Source organism: Varanus komodoensis, unplaced genomic scaffold (assembly GCF_004798865.1).
Source record: "Varanus komodoensis strain SLA01 unplaced genomic scaffold, ASM479886v1 scaffold102, whole genome shotgun sequence".
NCBI lineage: Eukaryota > Metazoa > Chordata > Lepidosauria > Squamata > Varanidae > Varanus > Varanus komodoensis.
Window position 1 is genome coordinate 86,506 of NW_025335279.1, and position 27,309 is coordinate 113,814.

At 49.0% G+C, this 27,309-nt stretch overlaps 2 protein-coding genes across 2 annotated transcripts in view; one reads left to right on the top strand and one right to left on the bottom strand.

The window, feature by feature from the left end:
* The window catches only part of LOC123017782 (zinc finger protein 585A-like), a 102,240-nt gene that overhangs the window by 67,229 nt on the left and 7,702 nt on the right, over positions 1–27,309 (bottom strand). Inside the window, exon 5 of the mRNA XM_044419353.1 lies at positions 10,195–11,268. Within this exon, the coding sequence (XP_044275288.1) occupies positions 10,195–11,268 (1,074 nt within the window). The remainder of the gene's footprint in view (positions 1–10,194; positions 11,269–27,309) is intronic.
* LOC123017783 (zinc finger protein 271-like) overlaps positions 1–27,309 on the top strand; it is a 104,727-nt gene that overhangs the window by 33,537 nt on the left and 43,881 nt on the right. The window lies entirely within an intron of this gene.

The following is a 27,309-nucleotide window of genomic DNA, read 5'->3' on the forward strand; positions in this document are numbered from 1 at the left end:
GGGAACCTCGGCCGGCTTCAGGCAGCAGACTCGCCTTCCCACTTAGCGAGTCCCCGTGCTTTCGCTAGGGAACTCGCCTGGTCGGTGCGGCCAGGCCCAGCCGGCGGCCCTCGCGCCTGGCTCGCCTGGCCGCCCCTGGAAGCGAAAGGCCGACCCCGTGGCTGCAGCTGCCCAGGTGAAGGCCTTCTTAAACTAGTTGGTCGCAAGTCTTTTATGGCTTTAAAGGTCAAAACTAGCACTTCAAATGATTCTAGGAATAAACCAGTAAATATCATCTACCTGGCGCAATTTGGCCAGGGAAAGAAGGAAACTGCCAGTGTATGTTGCTTTCTGCCAACCACAACAAGATGGAGCTCTGTTGCCAGTGTGAGATCAGGGAATCCAAAGAACAGAGTGGTCCCCAGACCTTCTCTAGCGGACTATAGGAGCAAAACAGGTCTCCTTTCTCAAATACACAAACTTCCTGCCTTCTTCAAGCCTCGCAAAGGCCTTCTTTGGAATGCATATACTCACCTGTGGGATTGTTTTTATATGCTGTTTTCTCCAACTTACAGTGACCCTGGGCATGAGAGCCCTCCAGAACATTGTGTCCTTGACAGCCCTGCTCAGCTCTTGCAAATTCAAGGCTGTGGCTTCCTTGATGGAATTGATCCAAGTCATATTTGGGCTTCCAGTTCACCTGCTGTTGACTTTCTCTCCCATGACTGTCTTCTCCAAACAATTATCACTCTTTGCTTCTCTGTCACCCTTAAACCCCCTCACCACATTAATATGTGCATCCAAAGGGGGGAACTGGGATTACAATAAATGAATTATTTGAAAGGAATAGAAATATACAAGATGTGATCTCAATAACTATCTGTCATAAAAAGTGAGGCAATTTATACTGGCGCTGTGTAAGTGCTGTTAGGTTTGTTTCTGTGTATATTTTGTTTGAATTCTTGCTTTCTTCAGCATAGTTCACCGTTACATCCAATTGATAAAATTTGTACTCTGTAGTTACAAAAATTAATTCATATATATGCCTTTTAAAAGAAATGGTGCTATACCACAAGTACCTCTGCATTGCCTTTGAGAAACTTACAAGTGGAATATTTATTTACATTTCAGGCTGCTTCCAGGAGGATATTCCAGTGGTTACAGGATCATATTCCATTTTATTTCATTTACTGAATCTCTATTCTGCTTCACAATCAGAGCTCTCCACGCAGTTTACAAAGGTTAAAACTCTAAAATTACAATTTAGTAACATAATATTATAACATAAGCACATTATCACTCAAGAGATACGTATTCTTAAATATGTGCAGCAGCATACAGGGCTATCAAATAAATATAAATATAAAAAAATCCACTTGAGATAAATTGTGAGCTGTCCAGAGACTCATTGTGATTGGACGGCCTAGAAATCTCCCAAATAAATAAATAAACTCTTGTGAATAATCAACAGTAAAAAAACTGCTTTAAATAAAGGCTTGGGAATGGAGGAAAGTCTCAGTTCAGTGCCAGAGAGATGACAATGCTGGTGCCAGGTGAGCTTTGCTGGGTGGGTGGGGGGGGGCTGAGAAGACCACCCTGTAATGGAAAGGGCCCTAAGTCACTGGAGGAGAGGCAAGGGTCAAGAGATGGAGCCGGCCGGCCTGCTGAAAAAGGCCGGTTCGGCCCAGGCGGCTGTGGCAGGGACGTGTCTGGAGATTTACAAGGTCGGATACCGTCTTCCCAGGGGCTGAGAAGACCACCCTGTAACAGAAAGGGCCCTAAGTCACTGGAGGAGAGGCAAGGGTCAAGAGATGGAGCCGGCCGGCCTGCTGAAAAAGGCCGGTTCGGCCCAGGCGGCTGTGGCAGGGACGTGTCTGGAGATTTACAAGGTCGGATACCGTCTTCCCAGGGAAGAACGCCGGGGGTGGCGAGCGAGATGGTGGCTATAAACCAAATGGTCTTGTGGATCTGGTGCCCCTTGGAGGTTTTAGATTCCTGGGTGGCATCCTGGAGAACAAAGGGTGACAATTGCTCGAGGAGGGGATAAAAAGGAGAGCTGGTATCCAGGACCGCACGCCTGGCAGGTAGACAGAGGAACACCAGCTGCCAAACTCTCGAGCCCAGGAGCTCGGGGACTGCTACTTCTGAGGGGACCGGTTTGGTAAAATGAGAGTTATTAGGTTTTTAGCTCAGTCCATGTTTGTTGTTTTAGAGTCCGGGATGGTCAAATGGCCCTGAGGGAGTGAATATCTGGGATTGTATTGTCTCGAGGCAAAGCTACTACCTCACCCTTTTCTCCCCTTCTCCCTTCCCTTACTTGTGAGTAGCCAAAGTTCCCTGTAACTGTGTGTGTGTCTGTTGTAGTCTAATAAAGAACCTTTTCCCCCAAGACTTGGGTCATCGCGTGCCGGTCCAGTGCTGCTTCTTTTGTTAAGGGCTGGGACTAGGGGGGCTGTCGGAAGGTGGGGACTCCTGGCAGCGTTGGTGGGGGCAGTTTGCCTCACCGTTACACACCCCTTCATCGCCCTGCTCCAAGCCTCTACTGAAGGAGGGCCTCCAGGAAAGATTGTAGTGCACAGGTAGGTTCATTCCAGAAGAGATGCTCTTCCAGTGAAGACGGAAGTTTCTAAGGAGCTTTGCCCTCGTAACTTCCCTCCATGTGCGCATGGAAACCCTCATTGCTCTTGCTGCCCCACTGATATTCTGACAGCAGTAACTGCAAAAATTGGGGGATATTTGTGGGGGGGGGATCCTTCTATTTGGGAGGGGTTCTTACAGTTCAGGAGCAGAGCACTGACCTGGGTTCATCCCATGAAACTGATTGGTGCAAAGTTTAGGACAGACAAGAGAAAGTATTTCTTCACACAACGTAGAGCTATAGAATTCACTTCCACAGGAAGTGGGGGTGGCCACCAATCTGGATGGCTTTAGAGAGTTCATGGAGGAGGTGGCTATCAGTGGCTACTAGCCTTGCTGGCCATGTGTTCCCTCCTTCACCAGAGGTGGCTTGCCTGCATACCACCCGTTGCAGAGGAGCTGGTCAGACGGGGTCTTGCATCCATCCTGCCAGAGGGATCTTGGTGGCGGCTGCTTTGCCAGTGTGGAAGGAGTGCCGGACTGGATGGCCCTCGAGTCTGGTCTAGCATGGCTTTTCTTACGTCACGTTCTCAACGCTGCGCCTAAGCCACTCGCTGGATTCCCCTGTCGTGACAGACCCCTCTGAGGACCATCCGAACAATCCAACAGGAAGCCTCTGGTTCTCAAGGTGGCTTGTGGTGTTTAACAAACCACACTGGGCAAACTGCTCTGGGTGCAGAGGTCACGGCGAGCCGCCCTGAAGCCAGGCGCTGAGGGTATCCTGTTGTACAAACCAAGTCAGACATTGGCCTCTCTGGAAGCTTCCTCCACAGGGAGCTCTCCGTGGTCCCGCATCTCTGCCGCTCGGCTTGTGCCCAGCCACAATATCTCAAAGACGCCAATTTAGGCTAATTGGCCTTTCAATGTGGAACACAATCTGGGGGTGGATTTTCATAATGCCATAAAGCTCATATAGCCCCAACACAAGACTCTCCCAGGAATGTGTCCAGGCCCCTTTCTGAGGTCATCTAAATTCGTGGCTACAAGGGGGGACCCCAAAATAACAGGAATTATCTTCCGGAGGGGGGGCCCCTTGTAGTACAGGCTTCCCCTGCTAGGTAGGTCTGGGAACCCACCTACATCAGAGTACCCAGCTGGGTGGCTGTGGGAGGCTGTGCTTGGCTTTGGTGAGCTTTTGTGGGGAGACTCTTTCAACGTGTTTGCCTATTTCATGATGGCTGATTTACACGAACAACATGCGGCAGTAAAATTTTGTTCAGCTGAACGTTCAGCAGTTTTTGACCAAAACCCGCATGACCCTTGTGCCCCAGCCCCCCGATTCACCTGCTCTCCCTCTGAGTGACTTTTCTTTCTTTCCCCGGATGAAAAAAGTCCTCAAAGGGAAACATTTTGCCGACGTGGAGGTGAAACAAAAAACAGCAGAAGCACTAAATGGCATCAAAATTAATGAGTTCAAAACCTGTTTTGAGCAGTGGGAAAAACATCTCGATAGGTGTATAGCATCAAAAAGAGAGAAGGCAACTGAAGTTTGAACATGTAAAAATAAATACATTATTTTTTTATAAATAAATTCCTGGGGGTTTTTGGGTCCCCTTTTATATCCTTCCAGCTTGTGGTAGAAAATTCCATAGTTCAACAATGTGTTATGGGAAGAAGTCCTTCCTTTTATCTGCTCTGAACCTCCCACTAATCAGCTTCACGGGGCAAACCCCTCCCTCTTCACTTTCTCCATACCATGGACAGGTTTTTACACTTCTATGTCTCCCCTTATTTACTTTTTTCTGAGTTAAACTTTCTCGGACAGTGTGCATAAGGTAGTTTCTTTGACCAAACCTCTTTTGCCTCCAGTCGCCACCTTCTCATGGGCGAGCTGATGCCACTGAGAAGCCCGTGACAAATCACAAAAACAGCAGCGGTCTCCTATTTCGGTGCTGCTTCCCTGGGCACCCAGCAATAGATTGCCTCTGAGCACAGAGGTACTATTTAGCTATTGCAGCCGGACACCAGTGACGGGCCTCTATTTTTCCTCCATCGGTTAGACTGATCCCCCTTTTAAAACCATCTCAGCCATTGGCCATCATCTCCATATTGTGGCAGCAAATTCATAAATAAAGACAATCATAAACTGGATGCACAGTCTTAGAGAATTTAATGAAAAAAAATGAAAGGATTACAATGGGAAATGATACAGCCAGTGCAATTCAACCCGGACTAAATTGAGACATGACCAATGTAAATGATTCAATTTCCCAACTGACCAGTTCAGGGCAGGTAGCCAAGGTTAGAAGCATAGAAACAGTGTGAGTCAGAAGGGGTCTCCCAGGCCATCTAGTCTGACCCCCGGCTCAGCTGGCTCCGCTCACGACATGCCCACCATGTGCATGTCCAGTCTATCTTTGAGCACCCTCATGATGGGGCCTCAGTGACTTCTCGTGGAAGCCCATTCCATACCCTCGGAGTCTTAACTGTCAGGAAGTGCTTCCTGGCATCGAAAGGGAACCTGGGTTCCCTGAGCTTTGCTCTGTTGGAACGCGTCCTGCCTTCCTCTGTAGGGGAGAACAGGTCTCTACCAATCTCCATGTGACATCCCCTCACATACCTGTATGTCGCCAACAGATCCCCTCTGAGTCTCCTCTTCTGCAGGCTGAAGAAACCCAGTTCCCTCAGTCTCGCCTCATATGGCATTCCCTGCAAACCAGCCACCAACCTTGTGGCCCTACGCTGCACTGACTCCAACCTGGCTATATCCTTTCTGTAATGAGGGGCCCAAAACTGAGCACAATACTCCAGTTGCGGGTGTACCAGAGTCATATAGAGTGGTAGTAATACCTCTCTTGATCGAGAAGCCATGCTTCTGGCTATGCAACCAAGGGTGGCGTTTGCCCTCTTGACCACCGCATCACACCGCTGACTCATGTTTAGCCTGCAGTCAACCAGCACCCCGAGGTCCCTTTCACAAGTGCTGCTCTCCAGCCACTTGTCACCTAACCTGTACTTAAATTCAGGTCTAATAAGAGACCTCCTCAAATATCCTATTTTTCCCAAGCAGTGGAATGGAATGCTTCACATGACGGCAGCGCAAATAGAAGCAAGACAATGTTTAAAGCAGGGGCATCGCTGAGGGTGAGGAAGTTCAAAACCTCTGGAGGACACCAGGCTGGCTACCCCTGGTTCCAAGCTACTAAGGCTTGTTTGGGGGCCAGTTCGAGAGCTCCGAGCACCAGCCCTGAGTGAAAGAGGGAGTCTTCAAACCCAAGGGCATCTCAGCAAGGTCCCAACAAAGGAAGACCTCTCCAGAGGAGGAAATCAGCCACATCCACCGATGCCCGTGCAAAGAACTTCAGTGTGAAGCAACCACATGCTCACGGAGGCGCCTTCACACAAGCAGGAGCCCTGACTTCCCAGTGTCCCAACTACATGGAAGACTCGTGTGCATAGACCTGGATTTAGGATGCAATCCAGTACTTCTCATGTCAGATGTACACAAAAAGCTCCTATGCATCCCATGTACAAAGTGGAGGCCACCACTACTGCTCCTCGCTCCATGCACTTTAGCCAGACACCATTTCCAGCTGTCTAGATAATGTGGCGGGAAGGAGATGGTGGCCGCAACAGCAATCTGCCACCTGTGCCGCCTCGGCAAACCCCCTTTCTGCCTCTTGGAGGCCAAGCTGCATCCTCAGGGAGGCAGCTATCTGTGTGGTTTTTTCCCCATGCTAGCTGCAGGTGGGGCAGGGACTCAGCCATTAGAGGCCCAGCTCCAAGGTCACAGGACCTCAAACTGGGGCAGCAAATAATCCTATGGCCACCCAGGCACCACCAGGAGGCCACAGGACAGCATGTTTACAGTGCAGGACGGAGCAGTTCCATGCATGGAGCGTGGAGTTTCCGTCCACCATGGTTTTTGTCACATTATTGCTATTAAGCACCACCAGTGTGCACACTGCTTGTTAAAATACAATTGCTCCCTGCCCAAAAGAGTGTACAATCTAGGACAGGACACAAGGAATACAGAGGAAGAGGAGCCAAGTGGAGGCAGCCAGTATATAGCAACAAGTACATGATTTTCAGCTATAGGTCCGCAGATTGGATTACTGGCTTACCTTTAAGGTAAAGATGCAGAACCTTCCTCAGCCTGAGGACCACGTTCAGTTTCGAGGGTCTTGGAGAAGGAGGTCCACTGGCGACCAGGAGAAAAGGCAAAATGGGGAATGGCCAAAATACTAAAAAAACAAACTCACTTAAAGTTTTCATTGCCAGCAACTAAGCCTTAGAAGTATTTGAACCTTTCACAATAGGGAGACGCTGCACAAAAGCCAGGAAGCCATCAAACAGTCCATGGTTGGGGAAAAGGGGGCGGAAGTGCAGCTTGCTAATACACCACATCCCCTTCCATACACAGGACACCTGGAAAGGTGACTCACCCATCCGCTCTGCCCCTGAAAGCCAAGACTTTTTCTGACCAGGCCCCCAAACTGCAGCAAAGCATCGGCCCCACACCTTTCCTGTTGATGCAGGATGTACGGCTTTGAGGAGACGAGGTGAAGGGAAGGTTGGTGCTCAGAGGTGTGGCCGGCTTGGTCCTGTTCTCCGCCTGATGGTGGGTGCACCTGTGCGTGTGTGTGGATCATGGGTACAGGCCTACTATAGCTGGAAGGTTGACTGGACTCAAGTCTGCCCCAAGGCTTACTCAGGTGTTGCGAAACAGAAGCATCAATAGAGAGGAAGGCACCAGAGTACAGCCTGGGCCCAACACCTCTGCAGACGAACCCTAAGTTGACATGGGATCCAATTCTGGGTCAGCTGGGGAAGGGGAAGGTGTTGCTGAGGGTCAACAGGGTAAGAGCAGGAAGCCTGTGAGGAAAACAGCAACTGCAGGAAGGAACATTGTTGTCGAAATATTCACAAGTCAACCATGCAGGGCCTTCAAGCCCATGGGAGCACAAGCTCTTGAAAAGAGGTGTGGGCATGAACTTGAGATCAAGGACTGAGGTCTCATTGGAAAAGAGCTTCCATATAGCCTGAAGGGCCTGATCCTGCCTAATCTTGGAAGCTAAGCAGGGTCGGACCAGGTTGCAATCTGGATGGGTGACTAAAAAGGTTGTGAACTGCTCAGGGAGCTTTGGTTTCGGGTTGCATGGAAATGTAGTAGTAGTAGTTGTAGTAGTAGTAGCAGAAGCAGTAATAGTGGTAGTAGTAGTAGTAGTAGTAGTAGTAGTAGTAATAATAATAATAATAATAATAATAATAATAATAATAATAATAGAGAGGGGCAACACAGGATCACGCAGTGCTCAAAGTGACTTGCAAGCCTGGAAGGTGAGGCTGTGGAATGACCCACCTGGATGGAGGAGCTTAGAAGCTGGAAGACAGCCGGTGGGAGACAGTGCCCGTTTTGTGACAACTCTCTTTCATGATGCTTTACCCCAAGGAACTAAGCTTGCACATGACCATGTTAAGCAAAGACTGTCCAGGATATTGGTCTCTTTGGACTGGAAGACGATTCAGTCACGCTGGCTTGCTTGCTTGCATAATAAAAGTAACTGATGAAAAAGTGAGGATGAGCATACAACACCCGGTTTCTACCTCTTCCACCATTTTCACACAGTTGCGCTGAGGATGATGGGCTGAAGAGGAGGGCCCCCGAGGCCATGGAGAAGCCGCGCTCCAGCCAGAATGTTTTGGATTCTCCAGCAAGTGGCATGAAGTGAGCCAGCGGGCCATGCCCAGCCTCAGGCAAATACAGTTTTCAAGCCCGGTCCAAAGAGGAAGAACTCTTTGCATTCTATTCCAGAGAAGTTATTGGTGGAGGCATGTTATACTGGTGTGTGTGTGGAGGGGGGGGGGAGGACCAGGCAGAAGGGATGGGGCCAAAAGGAGGCGGGTGAATGCAGAATGCTTGCAGCTCTTCCTACCTGTATTTAGGAAAGGCATTTCAACTTTTCAGAATGAAGGGGGAAACGGCACAAAAAACACCAGTCGGTCAGGGAAATGAGTGGGACCCCAATCCTGAGGTTCTGCACCCCCAGGCTAGTCTAGAAAAACTCAGTAAAATGAACTAGCAGGAAGAGATGGCCATTCCTGCAGCCATCAATGCACCTTTCTCCAGCTAGGAGCCCTCTGTGAGTTCACCCAATACTTCTGCAGACCCTTAAGGGGCTTCCTGCACATTCCTCAGTATCCAACACACACTTTTCCCTGCAGCGGTAATTTCAGTACCCGATGCTACAGCTCACCCCCAAACACAAAATTCTTAAGGAGAAAGAAAAGAAAGAGACTTACCGACCTTAACTGGTAAGAAAGTTAAATGTCTAAAATAGGTGTTATCCCTGGACCAACTCCTGTTGAAAAGATTAGTGTGTAGTGGAGTACAGGCACTCCCTGGGTTATGGATGAGTTCCATTCCTGAGAATGTCTTTAAGTCGAATTTGTATGTAAATCGGACCACATATATAAAATGCATATAAGACACTTCAGCAACACTTCCATACACAGTCAGCCCTCCACATTTGTGAAGGTTAGGGTCACAGGAGCCCCATGAAAGTAGAAAAACAGCAAATATCTCTACCCCCTCCCCCACAAAAAAACCCCTTTAACTCTTAATACTGTTGATCATACATGTCTTGGATTGCTTATCCCTCTCTCTCTCTCCCTCTCTCTCTCTCAGACATTGGTCTGATCCATTGGGGCTCCCCTTCTTCAATTATTACATTTTTATGTTCTCATTCCCCATCTTCCCTTCCACTCACCAGTGCCATCAAGGAAATGTCAGAGGGATTTCCCTCTCTGAAATGGCGGGTGAAGAAAGCAGGCTTCGGAGACCCTCCGCTCTCCCCTTTCACTTCCTCTCTCTCTATGGTGATGCTTTGGAGGTCCCCCTCGCTCCCCTTTCGCTTCCTCTCTCTCTGTGGTGATGCTTTGGAGGTCCCCCTCGCTCCCCTTTCGCTTCCTCTCTCTCTATGGTGATGATTTTCCACAGTAGGCTGCAAAACTCCGAAACCTATGAACTGCTTGCCTTTAACTCGATTTTTTAAAAAGGCTGTATGGCAGTTCATTCGTAAGTTCAGAACACAGATGTTCATAACCTGGGGACTGCCTGTATTACGAATGGGGACTTTAAGATCACTGCTAGGGAACCCCAAAGTATTCCTGCTCTCCCATCCAAAGCATTCCAAGGCCAAATGCACTTTCCCTGCTAAGCGGAAGACACAGAACCAAAGAGCAGCTGCCCGCACTGAGCCTCCGAGTACACCGATCACTGCCTGCTGAAGTGCCTTCCCGAACAGCTGCTCAGTCTGCAATGGGGGGAATTGCGTAATGTGCAAAGCTAGACTTTGCTGTGATGATACACACCAGCAGCGACGGCAACCCAGGGTTCCTGGAAGAGCCCTTTCCCAGCCATACCTGGAGACAGCAGGGCTGAACTGCAGCTTTGAAGGCTGAGCAACAAGCCTTCCCTATGGAATGTTTTGATAAACATCCATCTATCACAGATTCGCCAGGCCCACTTTCCATCCAATGTGCATTACTGGGCATTTCCCCGCAACCTCCGGTCTCTCATGTCAGATATCCCTAGGATGTCTCTTCTGGGTGGATTTTCATGTGCCTATGAAAAACAGAGGAACTGCAGAACCTTTTCTCGCACACTAAGCATTTGTAGGGTTTCTCCCCAGTATGAATCCTCTCGTGTACAACAAGGTTGGATTTCTTACTGAAGCTCTTCTCGCAGTGGGAACATTTGTGGGGCTTCTCTCCTGTGTGCACAACGGCATGTTTCCGCAGGTGGGAGCTAGAGACAAAGTGCTTTCCACACTCGGAGCAGCCGTACGGCCTCTCCCCCGTATGGGCCCGCTCGTGTATAACGAGGCGCGATCGCTGGCTGAAGGTTTGACCGCAGTCCAGGCACTGATACGGCTTCTCCCCTGTGTGCGTCCTCCGGTGTGTCTTCAGCTGGAAGCTGGTCCGGAAGCTCTTCTCACACTCAGAGCACCCGTACGGCTTCTCCCCGGTGTGAGTCCTCTTGTGTTTAATGAGAGACGCGATCTCCCGGAAGCTGTTGCCACAGTCGGGGCACTCGTGCGGCTTCTCGCCGGTGTGCGTCCTTTTGTGTATCACAAGCTGAAAGCTGATCCGGAAGCTCTTCCCGCATTCGGAGCACCCGTATGGCTTCTCTCCCGTGTGAGTTCTCTCGTGCTTGACGAGCGAGGCTCTCTCACTGAAGCTTTTGCCGCAGTCCAGGCACCTGTGAGGCTTCTCTCCTGTATGCGTCCTTTTGTGGAGCTTAAGATGGCAGCTGATCCGGAAGGTCTTTCCACAGTCGGAGCACTCATACGGCTTCTCTCCTGTGTGAGTCCTCTCGTGTTTAATCAGAGCACCCCTCTCGATAAAGCTCTTGCCGCAATCCGTGCATTTGTGTGGTTTTTCTCCCGTGTGGATCCTGAGATGCTTCACGAGAATCCCCTTTTCCCCAAAGGCTTTCCCACACTCTGGGCATCCGTATGGCTTCTCTCCAGTGTGGGACCTCTCGTGTTTAATGAGGGTGGATTTCGCATTGAAGCTTTTGCCGCAGTTGCTACAATGGTACGGCTTTTCCCCTGTGTGGATTCTCTTGTGCTTAACCAGGTTTGTTCTCCAACCAAAACTTTTCCCACACTCGGAGCAGATGTATGATTTTCCTCCCAGGTGGGTCCTCTCAGATGGAGCAAGGGAGGTTTTGCTGGTTGTGATTTTCCCACAGCGTGTGAATCTGTGCAATTTACCCTTTGCTCGCATCTGCTGACTCTCAGGGAAGTTGATGGCCTGATGCCACTGCTGCTCACTCGGAGGACCTATTTTCTGGCACTCGAAGGTGGATGCATGTAAATTCTGGCCAGCTTCCTCACACAGGAAAGCTTGCTTTGTTCTCTTCCCAGGATGCCATTCTGGTCTCTCTAGACTTCCAGGCCTAGCTTCCTTCCCAGGAACCCAGAAATAGGTCTCCTTGGCTCCTTCCAATGGCACCTTGCAGGCATTCATTTCCTCTGGACTTTCTAGCTGAAATGCCTCCTCTTCATTCTTTAGCACCTGTTCATCACATTCTGGGATAAACAGAGAACAATTTGTTTATTTACACTGTGCATTAAACTTACATCCAGAAACGGAGCTGCAGGTTTCTCGCACAAGACAAAGGAACAGAGGGAACTGCCTTTGCCTTTATCTAGGTGGTCCCACATTTTCATTCTTCTTTTTAACATTTTCTATAAATAGTTGTTTGGCTGGTACAATCATCCTGAAACTTCTTTCTCTAGCATAACAATCAGAGCAATGCATGTTATACTGCAAGGCACCCCAATGGCTGCAGCCTAACTGGAAGCTATTGGACATTTATTCATTTATATTTATTTATTTACAACTTTTCTAGACCATCCCATTACTGAAGTCTCAGGACAGTTTAACAATATAAAATGTAAACAATTAAAACACAGCGTCCTTGTTTATCTGTCCTACCATGCATAGCATTGGACCCTGAATTACTTAAATAAGACATATTCATGTCAGACCCATTCATATATCCATTGTATGTTTCTTGCACAAAATTATGTTACCCAAAAAACTACGTTACCCAATAATTCATTTTCTGCCCAGTATTTTCTGCCCTGGCATCAGCCCTCCCGGCCACGAGATGTCTTTCCCCTTTTACCAGATCCTTTACACTGGAGATCTCTGGGACTGAACCCAGCACTTTCTGCATGCAAGGCAGCACATAGCCAACAAGGCTAGTAGCCACTGATAACCACCCCCTCCATTAATTAGCCCAATCTCCATTTAAAGCCATTCGATTTGGTGGCCATCACCACTTCCCATGGTAGCAAATTCCATAGTTTTACCATAAGTTGTATGAAGAAGTACTTCCTTTTATCGATCCTAAACCTCCCACTTCATGAGATTCATGAGATATCCCTGAGTCTGAGTCTTATGGGAGAGGAAGAAAAATCTCTCCCTATGTTCTCCATTATATATATAGATATATATATAGATAGATATAATAGATGGGGAAGAAATGGAGGTAGTGACAGATTTTATTTTCCTGGGCTCCAAGATCACCGCAGACAGGGACTGCAGCCAAGAAATTAAAAGACGCTTGCTCCTGGGGAGGAAAGTTATGGCAAATCTAAACAGCATAATAAAAAGCAGAGACATCACCCTGCCAACAAAAGTGCGTATAGTCAAGGCCATGGTTTTCCCAGTTGCAAGGTATGGCTGTGAAAGCTGGACCGTAAGGAAGGCTGAGCGCCAAAGAATTGAGGTCTTTGAATTGTGGTGCTGGAGGAGACTCCTGTGAGTCCCTTGGCGTGCAAGGTGATCAAACCAGTCAGTCCTAGAGGAGATCAACCCTGACTGCTCTTTAGAAGGCCAGATACTGAAGATGAAACTCAAATACTTTTGGCCACCTAATGAGAAGGAAGGACTCCCTGGAGAAGAGCCTAAAGCTGGGAACAATAGATGGCAAAAGAAGAAGGGGACGGCAGAGGATGAGGTGGCTAGACGGAGTTACTGAAGCAGTCGGCATGAGCTTAGGTGGACTCCAGGGGATGGTGGAGGACAGGAAGGCCTGGAGGAATGTTGTCCATGGGGTCGCGACGGGTCGGACACGACTTCGCGACTTACAACAACAATGTTCTCCGTTCCATGCATTATTTTAAACACGTCTATCATGTCTCCCATCACTCACCCTTCTTCTAAGCTGAATATCCCAGTTGCTCTACACCAGGGGTCTCAAACTCGCGGCCCGCGGGCCAATTGCCGGGACAGGTGGGGCACGGGGAGGGGCCCTGCGGCCTTCAAAGCGCTGGCGGCACCCGGGCCAGCCACGGGATGAGCAGCCCACCACCACCGCGGTGGTGGAATACTTGATGCGGCCCAGCCTCACCCAGACCCTACTTCCAGCGGCCCCCAGGTAAGCTGAGTTTGAGACCCCTGCTCTACACGCTCCTCATACGGGAGCTGCTCCAGCCCCGTGATCATCTTTGTTGCCCCTCTCCATGCTTTCCCCTACTCAATAACAGATTTTTCCAGATAAGGCAGCCGGAACAGAACACAGTATTGCGAGTGTGGTCATACCAAAGATCCATGTAAGGGGAACCCACTGCGGTGAATTTGGGTTCTCAGAATCATGGAACAGTCAAGCTGAAGGGAGCCAATCTGGCCAAAGGTTCCAAGCCCTGCGGGACCCCAAGTTAAATCATCCCTGACAGGTGGCTTTCCAGCAGCCTCCATCATCAACCTTTTTATTGAATCACTATTTAAAAAAATCAGTATTTTAATTGTGTCGGACAGTCGCTTTGACTTTGCCCTTTATGTAAATTTCTATTGAATTATGTTATGTATACATGTGATTTTATTGTATTTCAATTTTATGGATTGTGAGCCATCCCAAGATGCCAAGGCATAAGGGACGGCATACAAAAATTTTAAAGAAATAATAAATGAATAATCATCTGAGGGCCCATGACCTTCCTTGCCCACTGTTGTGTTGCTCTAACAGTCAGGAAGCTTTTCCTGATGTTCATCCAGAATCTGGCTTCCTGCAACTTGTGCCTTTATTCTGTGCACGTGTCACCTCTCCCCAGTTTGAGAAGGTGCCATGGGGGAGTACTCTTTCTTTCCGGTTCTGCAGCCAGCTGTGGATCCACCCGACAGGTGTTCCATCCAGCCCACTTTGGCCCAGTTTGCTAATCAGGAGAGCAGGCAACCCTTGGCTGAAGGCAACAGCATCCCCACTATCCACCAGGGACGTTACTCCATCAAAAAGTGATAGGTTGCTCAGAAATAGGTTGTACAGGGACCATGATGGACTGTTTCCACGAGACGTGGAGATTCCCAGGATTCCCAGACAGAAGAAATCACCTTTATGAATCTTTGGCAAGGACTGAAATGTAAACCCATTACCCAGGGAGCAAGCTGCCCAGTCACTCTCTTGCTTGACTTCCACAGGGAGCTGCAGCTTCACGATCTCCAATGGGTCATCTTCCTCCAATTTGGGGGATTTTAGGGTCCCTGAAGTCTGAAACAGAAACCAGTGGCATGAACTGAGGTATGATGAGATGTTTTGGAACATGGAGGACCTAAGCCCTGTTCCCTGCCTGCTCCATCTTGGGATGCCCCTAACCGAACTAGCTTTTTTCAACAGAAGTCATAAAGATAGAACTTTGGTTTCTTTTGCACCCCAGAGTTAATCTTGCAAAGGAAGGAAAGAGCCACATGAAGATTTCTTATGTTCTTACAGAAAGAACAAAAGCTCTCTCTAGTGCAGTTTTATGTTCTCTCCAGGAGGAAGGGAAGCAAAGACACAAAGAAAGCTGGCCAAGGAGGGAGAGATCCACTTGATAAAACACAGAACTCGGCTTTGTTCCCCTGGCCATTGTTCCACTAAGTTGCTATTAGTCGTTATTTGTTTTTCAGCACCAGGCCAAGACCTTTTTATTTAATCAATATTTTAACTGTTAATTGCTGTCTTTATTTATTGGTTTTTATAGTTCTGCCGAGCTGTTCCGGATTGTTAAGGTCTATGTTGGTTTATTTGCTTTGTAAGCCGCCCTGAGGCTTTTTGCGAAGGGGGCGGCATAAAAATGCTCTAAATAAATAAATATTAGTAAAACAATGTGGAACAGTTTCCATACTGGCTGCACTAGGAGAAAGTCAACAAGGAAATACAGCTTAGTAGCCTCTTAGCTGGGCCATTTCCAAAAATGCTTCTAATCAAGCAGAAGGGACTCATCCCTCCTCGGCCAGCAGGCTCTGCTTTGCAGGCTAGTCACTTTTATGGGCTGCCTTCCTCTCCACCCTTCCTGGGCTCCATAGCCACTGCCGGGCAAAGGCCCCAGAGTCGGTGGAATACCTCTTGCGGCCTGTCAGCACCCTGGTAGCAGAACTGACTGAAGTACCGGTGCCGCTGCCTCTGCAAGCCAGCCTGGTCCTCATCCAGAGGCTCTTGCTTCACTTTCATGGGAAGAGCCGAGTGTCCGCGGGCCGCTTGGGCTTTGCAGACACCGGAGGGGCTGTGAGTCACAGGCTGGCTGGCATCCACAGCCGTCTTCAGGGAGGCCCGGAAATCCTTTGTATCCACCGTCAGCTCAGGTTGCACTGAGAAATCCCTCGTGTAGAAAGGGGGCTCTACTTCCTTCTGGAACTCTTGTCCCTGGGATTCCCACCACTGCTGGGGCTCCTCTTCAGGCTCCTGCTTAATTCGCAGCAGGTTTTTCTCAGTTGGAAACTCCCTGGCTTGGGCCCGGTGGATGTCTTTGCTTCCCACCTCAGGTCCCTCCTTCAGTGCTTGGCGCTTCCATTCCGCCATTTTGCTTCCAAGAGGCTCTTCCAGGGCTGAAAAGGAAACTAAGCATTAATAAACATGAAGCAGACAGAGATGACAATTTTGTTTTAGCATGTGCCAGCTCTATCAGGACATCAGCGCAACTCCCTGTGACCATCATAAAGAGAAATTCATGCTGGGTTGGATCCAGCATCTATCTGCCTTTGGAGAAGAAAGATCTCTGCTTGCAGGAAGGTTCTCTGCCCCATATTTATTTATTTGATTTCTGTCCCACCCCTTTAGGCTAAATGCCTCTCAGGGCAGGTTACAAGATACACAATAAATAGTATTAATTTAATAAATATTGCAATAGTAACATTACAGCAATCAACACAAAAACACCTCCAATAAAAACACACAATAACCTCCCTATAACCTTGGTTCTTAACCACAATAGAAATTACAATAGCACTAAAATAGAAACGACCACTATAAAATACTGTAAAATCTTTAAAATTACGTTAACTGTTGAAATAACAGGTAAATAAAAATAGAGAGAAGGTGCCAGGCAGGGAGCTGGTTCCAAAGTCAGGGTGCCACTGCTGAGAAGGCCCTTCTTGTTTCCTTCCGTGGGGGCTCGGCAAGAAGGACCTCTGAAGATGACCTAAGGGCCCAGGTATGGGGAAGAGATGTTCCCTTATATCACCTGGTCCCAGGCCAATCAGGGCTTTAACTTTCAATGCCAACACTTTGAACTGGGCCCAGATTTCAATTGGAAACTAGTGGAGATGGTAGAGAACTGACATTATATGTTCACACCTCAGCAGCAGCCTTGTAGCTCTATTTTGGACCAGACCGTCCAAAGGTAGCCCAACACAGAAGTTTCCAGACTGTCTTCAAAGGTAGCCCAACACAGAGCATTGCAGTAAACCAGACGAGAAGCGTTTTATCTCCCTACACGCAACAGTTCACCCCATTCAGCATTTTCTGGAAGCGGAAGCATCCACCATGGGAAGGAAGGGGCTTGGAAGTCTTCTTGCACCAGTGCAGCTGATCCAGTTTAAATCTGGAGCGAATCCCTTAGCAGAGGGTCTGAGGAGACTGAAAGCTTCTCCTGCACCCCACGCCTTTGAGCAGTACTGTGTTCGCTCGCCCCGCCGTCCCCACCTTTGCCCAGCCCTCCTTGGACAGCACTGTGCTTTTAAAATTATTATCATTTTTTAAACTTGGCAAGCAGACTCCAGCATCCAGACTTCTTATCGGGGATGTGGAGGAGATGGTTTCCCTTCCCTTCTTCTGTGGATAGATTTTTGAACCAGTGGGTTGTAGTGGCTAAGAGTGGGATGCAGCTGACCAAGTTTCTAGTCCCCACTCAGCCATGGACCTCACTGGGTGGCTTTGGGCCAGTCACAGACTCTCAGCCCAACCTACCTCACAGGGTTGTTGTTGTGGGGAGAAGATTGAGAGCATGAGGAAGGAAATGATGTCAGCTGCTCTGAGTACTTTGTAAGAAAATAGGTGAGATAGAAATATTTACATGACTGGTGTTGTGGCACTTCTGGATTGGTCCTGGAGATTGGCAAGTTGTCTCAGATGGGAACGGCCTCCCCAGAAAACACCTCCCGGACTCTGCCCTAACTGGGGATATTCAGACGTGTGTTTTAGCAGCTTAAGCTGGGATTCAGCAGCTGTGGCCCCATCTGGAGAGAACGCACCATGGTAAAGGAATGGTTTTCGAAGATCATTTGTAAACTGCAGCTGGAGGGAGATGCAGGCCACCCGAGAGATGAAGGGGACGAGACTGCTGTGGGCCACCCATCCTGGGCCAGCCTTCTGGTGCATTTGCAAGCCCAGTTTGAAGCACTACCTTTGACCTTTCCAGCTGTAAATGGTTTGGGGCCTTCACCCATATCAGCCTTCCTGCCCTTTCAGAGCAGCAGCAGAGGCTCTTCTCACCTGTCTGCCAAGGTGGGCAGGTGAGCAAGGGAGAGCCTTTCCTGCAGAGGCCCCACACCTCTGGGAGAGCTGCCACCATGAGTTCACCAGGCCCACCATCACAGGCTTTTATGAAGACTCCAAAAGCCTACTTTTCACCCTGGCTTTTCCTTGATCATGTGTTCATGGATGTTTTTAATGAAATTGAACCAGTCTGTTTTTGTGCTGGAAGCTGTCTTAGAAAGACTCCCTCTCTGAAAGGCAGCCTAGAAGCAGTCGAAATAAATACATAATGTGACTAACCAGGCTACGAATTCTGCCTGTCCACCCACTTGCCCTTTGGCACTGCTGCTCGCTCCCCCGCTCAACAGAGGCAAAAGAAAACCACAGCCAGTATTTTGTATCACCGTGTGAATTACATCAGTGCTATTTCAGGGAACGAGGCATAGTTTAAATGCAGGGCACATGAAGAGAGCTGGGACTGTCCGGTGTTTAGAAATCTTCAAGGCTGCAGCAAGGTGAGGACAGCTCCCGAGGTTCCCTCCTTCCCGTGCCCTTGGGCTCACGCCCAGCCCGGGGCAGGGGGCAAAACGGGGGCCGCTCAGGCATTCGCCAGAAGCCTCAGGCCCCTGGGGAGACGGGTGATGCCAGACTGCCAGCCTGGGCCCTCAGCCGCTGGGCACAGCTCCGGGAAGCTCCCAGAGGGCCACATGCAGCCACCCTCTCGGCCTTGGCCTTGCAGGGGCGGCCAGGCGAGAAAGGCGCGAGGGCCACCGGGCACGTTGGGGGCAGCAGGCGGCTCGTCGGCAGAAGACAGGAGGCAACCCAGCAGAGCACGAGGCGGCCAGCGGCAGGCGAGTTCCCTAGCGAAAGCACGGGGACTTGCTCAGTGGGAAGGTGAGTCTGCTGCCTGAAGCCGGCCGAGGTTCCCCAGCCACAGATTTCTGACAAACTGTCCTCAAGGACTTGTGACAAATCAAGAGATCGTGGCCACAAGCTAACTCAAAGAAAGGCATTCTTGCTTCATTCAGACTGCATGCTCCGTTCTCCAGAAATGATCTCTCAAGGCACGTAACGCAGCTGGGGTTGAAGCCAGGCAGGCTTAGGCATGGTCACCAATTGTGGAGGAGACTAGCTGAGAATCCCCTGCTCAGGGAGTTCTGAGGGGAAAAGTGGACACAAAATAAAGACAGAGCAGAAGCAAGCGACCTCTGGCCTTGAGAGTAAATCCAGCTTCCTACGATTTCAGCCCAGCAGTCCCTGGTCTGTTAAAAGACCACACTTCTCTTCCCCCAAGTGTAACAATTGTTTAGGTATTTGTCAGCATTTGTCTAGTTTATACTCCCTGCTAGAAAGATGGAATTCCTCTCCTAAGCAATCATTCTTGTCAGTAATTGCTTTAATCTAAGCAATTCTGGTATGTTGGTCCTATTTGTTTTGCCTTTGGTCTTGCATCTCCTTGCCATGGAGTGTAGTCCCCAATAAATTTTCCAAAATTCAGTTTAGCACCTAGACGGAAATAAGTTCCCTCCTGCTGTTCCAGAGTCATAGCAAAGTGGCCATTTAATCTTTCTCTCCTGCAGTCACACAAGCCAGCAGACAATGCAGTCCACTCATTTTACATGGTACATTTTGCAGATAACGTTACCCAAGCTCCTGCTCTAACACACGTTTTGATAAATAAGCACCACCGTGGACAGCAGGGATCCATACGAAAAGACACTGGCTGACTCCTTCCCAAATGCACTAGGAGGGCGTACAACATCTGGAAATTTGAAATAGTTGCTGGAATGTAAAGTAGCACTGCTGTCTTACAAATAACACATTTTAAATATGCTTCAAGCAGATCAGCCCTTCATTTTTGAAACATCAAATCGGATCCTTTCTCTCTCTGTCCTTTCTTACCACAGTGGTTGTTCATGTTAATTACTTGTAATACATGTTTACAAAATGAATAAAACATCTATTTTTAGAAGCCCTTTATTAATGTTAATGTATTTATTAGTAGTAGTATCAGGAGGGCCATTACTGTTATTAGCTCAATCACTCTGTTCATGGTACTTTACAAAAGGACAAATGCCTGCCCCAAGCAGGCATTTTACAGTGTAAAATGGGGCACAGATGAAACAACTGATGGAAAGGAGAGATTAGAAGCACCGGGGCAATATACCATTCATGCATTTCAAATTGCTAGGCCTAGTTATAGATTAAGCAGGAATTATGCAGAGAAGTAACAAAACGTGCTGTTTGAAAAAGACAGCAGAACATGAGATACAAATGTGTATCAGCTGTGCAGCAATAGCTAGGAAATAAACAAAAATCACGATGATGATTATTCATTATAATTCTGGCCACCAATCTGGATGGCTTTAGGAGATCGGCCAGTTCATGAGGGAGGAGGCTATCGGGGGTTGCTAGCCTTGCTGGCCATGACTGCCTGCACACACCCGTTGCTGAGGAGCTTGGGCAGGCGGAGGCCTCGCACCCCTCCTGCCGGAGGGACCCTGCGGGCGGCTGGTTGGCTACCGTGTGTACAGAGTGCTGGACTGAATGGGCCTTGGGGCTGCTCCAACAGGTCTTCTCTTATGTTCTCATGACTACAGTGTTTTATGTGCAGGGAAGATTCCCATTCTCAATCTCAAGAATGATTCTGTAGGGTTGGGAAAGGTGCCTAAAAGAGCAGCGTGAATGATCACCAGGCTGAAGTGACAGGTCACAACATTTACGGCTGTTCAGCTTGGAAAAAAGGGCGACGGAGGACACAGCAGAGGTGTATAAAATTATGCACGATGTGTAAAGAAAGGAATAGAATTATTTCCCCCAGCACACCGCTAGAACCGAGGGTCATGCAATGAAACTGAAGCACAGGAGATAAAGCACAGAGATAAGGGCATCAGGAAATTCTGAGACTCTCTGCCAGATGGGCTTTCTCTGCCTTTAGTTAATTTTATCACTTCCAGCACACCATGCATTATTTCTCCACCTCTGTTTTGCCCCTTGTTTGCCTTTTTGAATGCACCTAGTAGACAATCTGCCTCTTTCTGAGCTGCCACTGGTCTCTTTTTTCTGTAAAAGGCTAAAAAACATGCTAAACCCTAAGCATGCCCCCCCCCCCACATTTCCCTATGCAGAGGAATGGAATTCCAATAACCAACCACATCAGCTCAGCAAACAGCATGGGGAAAATGTCACCAACATTTTCCTTTTGTTTTTAAAAGAAAGCTTTGGATGCACGCCCTGCACAATATATCAAAACACCAACATCATTTGTAGGACCTTAGAGACTAAAGACACGATCTTTAGTGCTTAGAAAAAGACTTATGACTCACAGCATGTGCAGAATGTTTGTTGTGCTAGCGGAAACATTCAGGGACTAAAATCCACTGCTACCTATCTGTGAGACCACTTTAAGCATCCAGTGATGAGGCTTCCGGTCCAGCAAAGCTACTTTTGCAGCAACTGTTGCAAAACTGTCTTGAAGGTTAATCAAGGTGACTCCTTGTACCTTAAAAACCAGCTCCTTTATATAAGGTACTACAGCATGTTGCTTTTTGCAGTCCTCCCACATAGCTATTTGCTCCGGAATCTGCCAAGAGGGTTTTATTCCAAAGATGCTGCTATAGAGAACAGCTCTATTAATACAGACATTGTAGTCCCTAAAAGGAACTGCCTTGCTCAGCAGAAATCCATTCCTGGATCATCCTGATCAAAGAGGAGATTTGGCATATGGATCTTGCAGAGAATAAGAAGTTTTACCTTAAATTAACCAGAGCGCAGACTTTCTTATGTCCCTGCCTGTCCCAACTGGGTGCATTCCTCTAGATATTTTGGGACTGCAACTCCCATAATTCCCCAGCCACCTATGGGATTATGGGATTGCCCACCAGGCTGGCGAGGACTGTCCAATGCCCTTGGTTTGACTGGACGGAGAGGTGGTAATTTAAAGCGTGAGGGCACATGAGCTCCTGCTCAATTCATCTGGGTAGGCACTCCGTCATCTAGAGGAGCCTTCCCCAGCAGCCATCCTGGCTGCGGTTGATGGGAAATGTAATCTAACACATCTGGAATGTACCAGTTTGCAGAAGGCTGAGCTGGAGTTTTTCCTTATCCCGGAGCTGATTCTTCACTGCAAAGCTTGTCCCCGCCCCCTTCCTGCACCCTGAATTTTATTTGCACCCCCACCCACTTCCCCCCCACCGCACCCAGATTCCTCCCCTCGCTTGGACTCACCTGATCCTGCGGGCAACCTCTGCAATGCACGCCCCCCACCCCGGGGGATCCTCCCGGCCAATCTCTCTACGTTTCCCAACAAAAATGTGCGGGGGGGAGGAAGAGGAAGGCGCTGTTTCCTCCTCTGCCCCCCCCCCCAGCCCCGTTTCCCTTCTAGCGCGAGGAGCTCTGTGCGCTTAACCCCTTGAGCCCCTCTTGGAAAAAGAAGAAAAACCAGCTTTTTCAAGCACCCGCAGTCCGTCTGTACGAGAGGCGGAGTAACAGCGAAGGAGGCTCCCTCAGTCGCCAACCGGCCGCCCGCGAGCAAGGCCGGAAGGCCGTGGCCGCGGCCGCAGCCTTGGTTGTGCGAGGATAGACTGCCTCGGAACGTGGAGGCTCTACTTCGCCCTCGTGGCTCGCGGTGGCCCTGGATGGCTTGGCCCGCCTCCTGTCGCCTGCCACTGGACCCCCTACGCATTTATGTGTTTCACTAGGCGGAAAAAGTGAGGTTTTCTATATACTCATAGATTCCATTGAAAACATGTGATCTGAAACTCCCTAAGAACATGGATTAAAGATATGGTTTTGATCCCCATTCAACGTTAGAGCAGAGCCAGGGTGGTGTTTGCAATTAGAGGGTTGCTCTGAGGCTAGGAAGATCCAAACTCAAGTTCCCAGTTGGCCACAAGCTCAATTTGGATGGCTTAGGGCCTTTCACTTTCAGTCTAGCCTACCTCATAGGGGTGTCATGAGGATAAAACAAGGAATCAGGCAGCTGTTTTGGATTCTTTGCTAGGAAAAAGGCAGGAGAGAAATATAACCTTGTGGCAAAAACTACAGCATCTGGAAGAAAACACAATTAGTGTAAGCCACCTAGAGAGCTTCAGCTGTGGAGCACTATAGAAATGAAATAAATTAGTAGTAGTAGTAGTAGGATTGTTAGTGTATAATAATAATAATAATAGTAATAATAATTTAACAATACATAACCTTATCTGTGTATATGGTGCTTTACAAAGAACTGGTATGTCATGTGCCAATCCTACCCCAAGAACAAAATTTCTAAAGTAGAGGAGACAGAAGAGACAGAGTGGAGAAATAATATTTATTTAAGGTGCAATCCTATGCTTGTTTAAACAGAAAAAGGTGGGAGCGCAGGACAATTTCTATCTAATACGCACAGGATTATATCCTCCATGTATTTTTCTCCCACTGCTCAGCCAAAAAGGCTCTAGGAGTGATTAATCAGCCTGTAAAGTAAGACTGTCCTTGCCCTTAAGCTTACAATCTAAAAGGATGCAATGCGTGAGGAAAAAGGTATGAGGAGGGAAGAGGTGGAAAAATAAGTAGTCTTTCACAGCAGAATTAGTGGGAACGGATGCTGGACAATGTCACTATTTCAATTCCAGTTTCTTCCACTTAAGAGCATTTGCTTTCCATGAGGGCAAGGAGCAAGGGTGGAAATGACTGTGGCTGCCTTCTGAGTGAAGGAGCAGCTATTCTAGAGGGGTCAGGAGAGGGAGAAGGTGGGATGGGTGAGACCTGCAGGGGAAAAAGAGAAAGAATAAATGCAATAAAAAGAAATGATACTTGGGGAGAAAGGGAGGGCGGATGGGTGCCATCCTGTTGGAAACAGCCATCTCGGGCAGGGGGCTTTGGAAGTTGTGAACCTCAAGGTGGCAGGAGTGGGGCAGAGGAAGAGATCACACATACCCCCCCCCCCACTACCCTGCTGCTTGGGGCTACCACAAGCCTTTCAGGACCACCCAACATCCACTCCCCTCTTCTCTGCTCTGGGAAAAGCCCTTCCTTCCATCTTCCTCCACTCTTCTATTATTCAGCTCCAGAGCTCTAGCAATTGTGAGAGAGGGGGAAAAACGCCCGTCCACTTTTCCCCCAATACATGCATTTATACATCTTCGTACCATTCCTCCTCAGTTGCTTCTGCCCCTTCCAAACCAAGCTGCACAATCTGTGGCCCAGTTTCTGAAGCCCCCCCCCCCCGCAATGCTCCAATCTCCTCTGCCGCTTCTCCCCTCTAGTGATCTTGATAGTTTTTCTCTAGATTGCCCACCTTTGCAGCTGAGCGAGTACAGAAAGGGAGGCCTTTTCCACAGTGGCCCCCATCTCTGGATTGGGTTGGCATGTGGGGGGAAAGCCCTGAAGACTTGACTGGTTCATGCTGGGCTTAGTGCTAAGGGTCAGATATAGCCTTGCTCATCTTTGTTATTTTATTAATGTTCTATTAGGGTTATGTTATGCTATAGAATTGCTGTGGCCTGCCTTGCAGAGACTCCTGTGTATGAAGTACTCTAGAAATATTTCTAAATAAATAGATCACTAAAGGAATGGAGGAGAAAATACCCCATTCCCTCCACCAGCAAATCTAATAGAGCACTTTCCCTACCAGAGCTTATCAGCAAGGAAAGGATGTTTTGTCTTCAAAGTGTTTCTGAAGGGCTGGGAAAGCAGCCCGCCAAAACAGTGGCAGTGGGTAATCAAAACAGTCAAGGCCAGAGCAACTCCCATGTGGGAAAAGGAGTTGCATGGGGTGCTTTGGGGGTGGGGGGGTGCAGTTTTAGACCTGAGGGCCAATGCAAAGCCCATTTGAAGATTGCTCTTATGTAGAGAGTCTCTCTCTCTCTCTCTCTCTCTCTCTCTCTCTCTCTCTCTCTCTCTAGTGATGCTCATGCAAACTGGTCTTTCTTTGCTGCTTGCTGGGGGGAGCATTTAACAGTGTAACCCAAGAAATCTGGCAAGCTAAGGATCTGCCTCTCATGTTCTCTTTCAAGGCAATTCTTGCATGCCCAGAGGGGGTCCGTTAAAGGCTATTAAGTCAGTTAAAACAGAAAGGAGTAGCAAGCCCAGGAACTGCCAGGTGTTAATGGCCCCCGCCCCCAGTGGTGTCGGCCTCAGCAGGTACCCAGCACTGCCTCCCTTGGACACCTCCGCTGAGCAGCCCTGTGACCCACACCTGCGCAGGCTCCTGTGAGGCCGGCCTTTCCTGCTGGGTCCCTGGATAGGAGGGAATGACCCTTGCAGCTGACTAGAGAAAAACTCCCCTCCCTCCATGTTGCCCTGTGGGGAATTAATAGAGCCAGGCTGTTCACGAGCAGTGAATCATGCAGAGATGCAAGGGGCAGCCTCTTCTCAGGGGAGGGAGTTCTGCTGCATCTCTGCAAGGAGAGGAGCCCATCAAACCAGAGGAAAGCACAGAGAGAAGCCAAACAGGAAAGTACAGAGAAGCACCTGCTGGTCTCTCCCCAGGCGATGCTGGTTGGAAGTACACAAGTCCGGTGAATCAATCTCCTCTAAGGACAGTTAATTCTGATGTTTCTCTCCCCATTGGGAGAGAATCAATCACACCCAAATGAAGATGCAACAGAAACCCCCACTTGCGAGAGGAAGCTGATTAGAAGCAATGAAGCCCAGTGCAACAACTCATGCAGAGACACAGAGGGAAGCCTCCTACAAGGATGGTTAATTCCACTGTACCTCTATCCTGAAAGTGACGGAATGAGCCAATCACATCCTAACAGAGGGGTGGCACATCACTTAACCTTGCCAGTGTGGGCTGACTGGAAGGAGCCAAGCCTGGAGCAAAAACTCATGCAGAGGCAATCGTGAGCCTTCTCAGAGGGGAGGGAAGAATTTCCTGCCTAAGGTGACTTTCCCCAACCTGGTGCCTTCTAACTCCCAACAGTCCTGGACAGCATAGGCAAGAGTTAGGCAACCTGGGAGCCATCATCCAAAACACCTGTACAGAAGCAGGCTGTCCTAGGGAGTGTAATCACGAATGCCATCAGGTGATTACACCTGATTAGGCCTGCCTCAGAATAGCATTCACTTACCCAACTACAGCTGAGCAAGTAGTTCAGCTGATGGAGAAGCTGAACTTTGGAGAAACTACTGCCAAGGAGCCAAGAGCCTGGACAGGCAGTGCATAGGGTCCCGTGTGTTTCAAGGCACTATGAATTAAGATTTGTGAGAAGACTTGCTTCAGACCATTTCTATTGTTAGCCTTTTCTCAAAAACAAGAGTTTCCTAGGAGTCACTGTTAGCACAGAGCATCATGCAGAGAAACATCTGGTTAGACTCCCCTCTTTGGTTGAATGCTTTGGTGTAGTGCAAGCTGGACAATGTCAGGGCCAAGGGTCAAATCAGACCCTCCAAGGGTCCCTGGGTGGTTGTATCCTCTCCCTGAATCTGCCATCTTTCCAACTCCCAATGGTTTAGTTGTTTCCTGACTTCTGAGCAGCTTTCCCCATTCTCCAAGGTTGAAACGTCTCTCTCCCAAGGCTTAGTACAAGCTTAAGCTACAATACATGGCCATTTTTGTGTCACATAACCTGCTCTGGTGCTACCCTTTGCTTTTGCTTCCATCCAGCCACGGGAATGGGGTCCCAAGAGCTTCTCCAAAATAGAATTTGGTTCTGAGGAAGAGGTTCAGTATCCCTGGTGTAGTACCTAAGAGTGTCAGACTGAGGCCCGAGACAGCTGGGTTCAAACACCTGCCCTGCCCTAAATAAAGCTCACTCCCTGACCTTCCGGCCAGCCCAAGACATTTTGCGACTTCGCATAAAGGCCAAGGCGAAGGGGCAGCTCCCCGCCACTCCCACTCCACACAGATATCCCAGCAAGTGAACCGGACTGCAAGCACTGGTGACCAAAGGGAATCCACCACTGAACCCGAGGCAGCAGTCCGGCTTAAGGAATGCAGGGCAGGCCACTCCGACCCCTTGAAACTGTTCCGTCCTTCCTACCCTCCTTTGCCTGCAGTGGCCGTTTCAGAATCATAGAATAAAGTTGGAAGGGGCAATGAAGGCCATCAGGTCCAACCCCTGCTCAGCGCAGGCCTCCCAGTTAAAGCGTCCCTCTCAGATGGCTGTACAGGTGCATCTTGAACGCCTCCAGTGTGGGAGAGCCCCCCGCCCCCCGGGTCCTGGGCTCCATTGTCATACTGCTCTAACAGTCAGAAAACTTTTCCTGGTGTCTCATTGGAATCTGCCTTCCTGTAGCTTGAGCCCGTTATTCCACGTCCTGCACCCTGGGATGATCGAGAAGAGGTCCTGCCGTTCCTCTGTGGGACAGCCTTTCAGGCATTTGTACAGCATTATCACAGCTCCCCTCAGTCTTCTCTATTCGAGGCTAAACATGCCCAGTTCTTTCCCTCTCGCCTGACAGAGCTTTGTTTCCAGTCCCCGTTTCTCCCTTGTTGCCCTCCCCTGACCCCTTCCAGCTTGTCTGCGTCTTTCTTCACTGAAGAGCCCAGAACTGGGTACAGGACTCCTAACCAGGGC